Source organism: Lipotes vexillifer, unplaced genomic scaffold (genome assembly GCF_000442215.2).
Source record: "Lipotes vexillifer unplaced genomic scaffold, Lipotes_vexillifer_v1.1 scaffold822, whole genome shotgun sequence".
Lineage (NCBI taxonomy): Eukaryota > Metazoa > Chordata > Mammalia > Artiodactyla > Lipotidae > Lipotes > Lipotes vexillifer.
Window position 1 is genome coordinate 2598586 of NW_006770496.1, and position 6818 is coordinate 2605403.

General features: G+C 39.3%; 1 protein-coding gene across 1 annotated transcript in view; it reads left to right on the top strand.

Moving 5' to 3' along the window:
- The window catches only part of HERPUD2 (HERPUD family member 2), a 43865-nt gene extending 40841 nt beyond the window's left edge, over positions 1-3024 (top strand). The window contains exons 7-9 of the mRNA XM_007446121.1: positions 573-896; positions 1603-1720; positions 2178-3024. Of these exons, the coding sequence (XP_007446183.1) occupies positions 573-896; positions 1603-1720; positions 2178-2339 (604 nt within the window). The 3' untranslated portion in view covers positions 2340-3024. The remainder of the gene's footprint in view (positions 1-572; positions 897-1602; positions 1721-2177) is intronic.
- Positions 3025-6818: the final 3794 nt, after the last annotated feature.

Genomic DNA, 6818 nt, shown 5'->3' on the forward strand with positions numbered 1-6818 from the left:
CGCACCCTCGGCGCCCATGGCTCGGGGCCCCAGCCGCTCCACGGCATGTGGGATCTTCCCGGATCGGGGCACGAGCCCGTGTCCCCGGCATCGGCAGGCGGACTCCCAACCACTGTGCCACCAGGGAAGCCCTGATTAATGTACTTTTTTAGACAAATCTTTCAAAACACGGGTCTAAGGAACAGGTGGTGGGTGTGGGGGTCATTTATCCTCTGTAGAAGAGCAAAAGAGGCCATTAGTGAAAAGTTTTGGAAAAAGATCTGGTCATTACCTTATAATTTAGTGAAAGAGAGAAACAGTAGTGATCACATGGCTGTTCTTATCTCTTCCACCTCTCCCTTGCTAACCTAGACTACCAGGCTGGGAGAACATCCTTTCCTGAGCTACTCCTGCCATCCATGTTGGCTCCACTTTTCCACTGGGAATTATGCTTACCTAGGAAATGAGGTGTGGGAGATGTGATATTCTATATTAGGTTTATGACAAATACATATGACTTCCCAGGAAGTTTTGAAAAATATAGTATATAAATGTTTTTTTCTTTTTTATATTTATTTTGGTGAATATTTCAGTCAAGCTGCAGTTTCAGCTCAGGCCACATCAAATGCCAACCCAGCCCAGCCTGCTGCTTCACAGCCTCTAAATCTGGCACACGTTCCCGGAGAAGAACCCCCACCAGCTCCAAACCTAGTGGCCCAAGAAAACCGACCCATGAATGAGAATGTTCAAATGAATGCACAGGGAGGTCCAGTGCTAAATGAAGAAGACTTCAATCGAGACTGGCTAGACTGGATGTACACGTTCTCACGAGCTGCAATTCTCCTTAGCATTGTGTACTTCTATTCTTCTTTTAGTCGGTTTATCATGGTAATGGGAGCCATGCTACTGGTTTATTTGTGAGTGATGTTCATTCACTTTGTGTGGTTTCTTTTAATTACTTTCTAAAACTGTTCAGCACGGAATCTGGCATGTGGTAGTCTGTTGTGAATGCTGAGTCAAGGAATATGAATGTTGGCCTTCAGATATCTGACATTAGAAGCAAAGCAGGTTATGTTACGTAAGAACATTTATCAGAATTGTCTAGAAGCAGACTTCTTCCTTTACTGTCTTTTATAAAAATTGTTAGTTCAGTTAGACATGCTCTATCAATTATTTAAAACTTGAGGTGTGTATGATGCAGTCTCGCAGAGGATATGCTTTTTAATTAATTATAGTTATCAATAGTAAGTCCTATAGGTATAGGTCAGATTGTTTTTCATAAGCAGACTAACTGTCCCTTGCCCCCCTTTTATCCCAAGAGGCAAACAAATATCTAGTTGAATTTCATTTTGAAAAATATCAAAAAATGATTTTATGACTCCTGATTTTTCTTAATATCTAGCATAGAGTCAGTTAAGCTCATGATAAACTTTAGACTTAAATTGATTCCTATTTTCCTGTCACTGCTTTGAGAGGGGTAGTTCTTGGCCTGAAGTAGGAGATTTGGTCTTTTCATTTATCATAGTTCTAATCATTTTTCTCTTGTAGGACACTAATGTTTGATAGTGTTACAAATAAAAACAGTTGTGACTTATTTTCTTTTCTCTTTGTTTTACTGAGCAGACACCAAGCTGGATGGTTTCCTTTTAGGCAAGAAGGAGGTCAGCAACAGGCTCCCAACAATAATGCCGAAGTCAACAATGATGTGCAGAATGCAAACAATCTAGAACTTGAAGAAATGGTATGCTAATGAGGTTTTCGTATACTTTAAATATAGATGTTTCTTCAGCACTGTATGCGACCAACATAATAAAAGACTCTTGGGGTATTCCATAGTATTGAAGAAAAGTTAACATGTAAATGTGTGGTTTCATCTAGGAGAACTTATAATACTGTCAGTCATATATTAGAATTAAGTGGAAAGAACTAATATCATTCTTCCCAAAAATAGTCTAAAAAGAAAATTATGCACACAGTGAGAATTTATTGTATTAAACTGGCAGTTATCCCTTTGAACTTGAACGAGGAATTTATCAATTTTGGATTTAATGAAGATTTCTAATGACCATGAAGTTCCACTTCCTTATTATATGCTCATATTCCTTCTTTGGGAAGAATTTAGCTCTCTCCTTTTCTGTCATGAGTTAATGGTAGCTGTTCAGATCACTTAGGAATATGTTTCTTCTTTTGTTTGAAAGGAGCGTCTTATGGATGATGGGCTTGAAGATGAGAGTGGAGAAGATGCAGGTGAAGATGCCAGTGCAATTCAAAGGCCTGGATTAATGGCATCAGCTTGGTCTTTTATCACCACCTTCTTTACTTCACTAATACCAGAGGGGCCTCCCCAGGTTCCCAATTAGACCTGAAAAACTGTGCCAGTTGCAAAGGAGGGTCTGAATTTAGGAAAGTGTTTTAAATAACAGTGCAATTTCAAAAAAATTTATTACTTTCTTTTCATCATCATGTATAGAGGTGTTTTTTTTTCTTTAAGCTTCTCATGCATATGAATATTTTAAGCACAAATGGACTACTAAATGTGTGATTTTTTTTAAGATCTTAACAGAACATAGCGTAATATTGGTCTTCCAGGTTTTATTAATTTCAATTATGTATATTATACCAAGACAGACCTGTTTGTGTGTCTTCTTTAAAGAGCTGCTTCACATATAAATGTCTAGCTAATATCTCAGCCCTTCAATGTATAATTTGAATACATATATCTATTTTCTGTGAACTATCCTGAAAGTTTTAAACAGAATGACCTCATAGTTTTTAACAAAGATTATTTACCTAAAATGTGCTAGTAGCATCTTGCCCAGCCATAAAGCAATAAACTTCTCAATAATCTTAATTTTGACATTTGAATACATGGAAAATTTCTATTTTAAGGGCATATCCCATCGATTGGAATTAGTATCTTAAAAAAAAGGCAGCTCTTCAATGGAATTAATAGTGATATAAAATGTTTGATATAGGCAGTACTTTTATAAAATAAGATTCTGGAAATTGCTCCCTGTAATTTTTTAAAATAAAGGTCAATTATGGTAAACTGTCTTATGGGCTATTTATTCAAACTCTTCCATAATGTACCCATTACATGCAAAAATCTATGTAAATTTCAGTAGTTTTTTTAGGTTGCTAAAATCTTCAAGGTCATTTTCACCTCTTTCCATTCCAGATGCATATCTTCTAGTTCTCAGGTAGTCTGAATCCTTATTAGTTTATTTAAAAATCCCTGTGAAAGTTAATTCAATATTTCTTAAGGAGTAAGTCTCTTATAGGGTAGCTAATTAAAATTGAATAAATGAGGACAGGAGAGCTTACTATGGAAGAACTTTTATCTCATATGATATGTATTTTAAAGTAATATATGGTACTGGTACAGTAATATATGATTAGATAATAGAACAAAATATAAAATTAAGAAGACTCCATGAATTATTCTCTAAGTTTTTTACTTCCAGTGTTAAAGGTGACATTTCAAGGGTAACTGGTTAACCCTTTGAAAAGTAAAATTAGGTTTCTGTTTATAGATGTCAGTCAAAACATCATGATTGAATACGAGCAGTTCAACCATGAAATTACTAATAAAAGATATAGATGAATACTTATACAATATTGGGAGGAGAAAATACCTTTATGGCAGAATCCCTAAAAGAAAAGGTTGCTTATGTATATTATGTTTTGACATATAATTAAAAGGCAAACAGTTAGGAAAAAAATTTAAAAAGGTAATAAGCAAGTCTTAAATTTAGCTTAAAAAAAAGACAAAATCCCAGTAGGAAATGGGCAAGGGCAATCTCTTAGTCAGCTTGGGCTGCTATGCTAAATTACTGCAGGCTGGGGGCTTAAACAACAAGCATTTATTTTCCACAGTTCTGGAGGCTGAGAAGTCCGAGACCAAAGTGCTGGCAGATTTAGTATCTGGTGAATGCCTTCTTCCTGGCTTGTAGATGGCTGTCTTCATGTGTCCTTCATGGCAGAGAGTCGAAGCAAGCTCTCTGCCGTCTCTTTTTACAAGGGCTCCAGCTCTGTTCACGAAGGGTCTGCCCTCATGCCCTAATTATCTCCCAAAGCTTCACCTCCTAATTGGGTGGTTAGGATTTCAACATATGAATTTCGGGGGGACACAGGCATTAAGTCCATAACAAATACAAACATGGGCAATAAATGTGAAAAAAAATGTAATGTGGACAAGTTAAAACTAACAAATTGGTAAGATAATAATACTCAGTGTTGGTGAATGTACAGAGGAATGTAAAACACTACATAGCCTTTCCAGCAAGTATCAGATTTTCAAAATGTGCACAGAATTGCTGTGTTATCCTGTTGGTTGTAGAATAAAATCAGACTCCTACAAATGGCTTTATGACATCCTGAAAGGTTGAGTCCTTGCAACCTCTCAGTCTGTGTTTCTCCTTAATACCTCTGTTCTAGCCAGGCTGGCTTTCCAATTCCAGCACTCTCCTTCCAGCCCCAGGACATTTAAAATGACAGTTCTTTTTGTTTGGAACACAGTCCCGTCCTTCTTTGCCTTGTTACCACTTACTAATCATCAGCTCTCAGCTAATGGCCTTTGCACTTAGCACTGTTGGCAGTTTACATTTATTTCCTTATTTGTCGTACAAAACATGAGAGCTATAAGGCTGGGGAGTGAATTTATGCTCATTAGTGTATCCCCCATACCAGAAGAGTACCCAGTAGTTAGTTCAGTACTGCATGAGTGATTGAAAATGTACACACCCTTTGAATCAGAAAAGGTTTGGAAGGGTATCATGCATGTGTGATTCAGCTTTTAAGATTTTCTTTTTTTTAAAATAAATTTATTTTTATTTATTTATTTTTGGCTGCGTTGGGTCTTTGTTGCTGCGCGCAGGCTTTCTCTAGTTGTGGCGAGCAGGGGCTGCTCTTCATTGCGGTGTGCAGGCTTCTCATTGCGGTGGCTTATTTCGTTGCGGAGCATGGGCTCTAGGTGCACGGGCTTCAGTAGTTGTGGCTCGCGGGCCTTAGAGCGCAGGCTCAGTAGTTGTGGTATCCTGACTTAGTTGCTCTGTGGTATGTGGGGTCTTCCCGAACCAGGGCTCAAACCCATGTCCCCGGCACTGGCAGGCAGATTCTTAACCACTGCACCACCAGGGAAGCCCACCTTTTAAGATTTTCACTGCATTGTTTATAATAGGACTGACAGATGTTCAACAGGGTGAGCTATGGTACATTTGTACATTTGTACACTGTTTGGGTCCATAGTTAGGGATGGCTTGTTTCAGGGCTGATGCAATCATTGCAACCAGAGGGAGGGTCTGGATTTTAACCTGGGAACTAAATAAATGAACTGTCAAAGCTGGAAGAAGTGTTCCATAGGTCACATGCTAAAATAGAGCAGGCGAGTAGAGTAAGAATCCAAAGATAATTATGAGATTGATCAGTCTCTTCTGTTGAGAGTTGTGATCAGTCTCTTTTCTTCTGTCGGGAGTTGGACAGGGGAGAACTGGAGCCATAGAATTCATAGAGGGGAGCATTATTGTGGGAGACACCCATCTGAAGGAAATGAGCAGGTCTCTGCATCCTAATTGTAGGTTGGAGCCTAAGGAAAACGATGCTGGTCATAGACTCCCCCTCTGAAGGGCTGTGGCTAAAGGTTCTAAGAACAGTGGAATGTGTTACTCAATTTTAATTATTTTCCCTACTTGTTACCACTTACTAATCATCAGCTCTCAGCTAATGGCCTTTGCACTTAGCACTGTTGGCAGTTTACATTTATTTCCTTATTTGTCGTACAAAACATGAGAGCTATAAGGCTGGGGAGTGAATTTATGCTCATTAGTGTATCCCCCATACCAGAAGAGTACCCAGTAGTTAGTTCAGTACTGCATGAGTGATTGAAAATGTACACACCCTTTGAATCAGAAAAGGTTTGGAAGGGTATCATGCATGTGTGATTCAGCTTTTAAGATTTTCTTTTTTTTAAAATAAATTTATTTTTATTTATTTATTTTTGGCTGCGTTGGGTCTTTGTTGCTGCGCGCAGGCTTTCTCTAGTTGTGGCGAGCAGGGGCTGCTCTTCATTGCGGTGTGCAGGCTTCTCATTGCGGTGGCTTATTTCGTTGCGGAGCATGGGCTCTAGGTGCACGGGCTTCAGTAGTTGTGGCTCGCGGGCCTTAGAGCGCAGGCTCAGTAGTTGTGGTATCCTGACTTAGTTGCTCTGTGGTATGTGGGGTCTTCCCGAACCAGGGCTCAAACCCATGTCCCCGGCACTGGCAGGCAGATTCTTAACCACTGCACCACCAGGGAAGCCCACCTTTTAAGATTTTCACTGCATTGTTTATAATAGGACTGACAGATGTTCAACAGGGTGAGCTATGGTACATTTGTACATTTGTACACTGTTTGGGTCCATAGTTAGGGATGGCTTGTTTCAGGGCTGATGCAATCATTGCAACCAGAGGGAGGGTCTGGATTTTAACCTGGGAACTAAATAAATGAACTGTCAAAGCTGGAAGAAGTGTTCCATAGGTCACATGCTAAAATAGAGCAGGCGAGTAGAGTAAGAATCCAAAGATAATTATGAGATTGATCAGTCTCTTCTGTTGAGAGTTGTGATCAGTCTCTTTTCTTCTGTCGGGAGTTGGACAGGGGAGAACTGGAGCCATAGAATTCATAGAGGGGAGCATTATTGTGGGAGACACCCATCTGAAGGAAATGAGCAGGTCTCTGCATCCTAATTGTAGGTTGGAGCCTAAGGAAAACGATGCTGGTCATAGACTCCCCCTCTGAAGGGCTGTGGCTAAAGGTTCTAAGAACAGTGGAATGTGTTACTCAATTTTAATTATTTTCCCTAC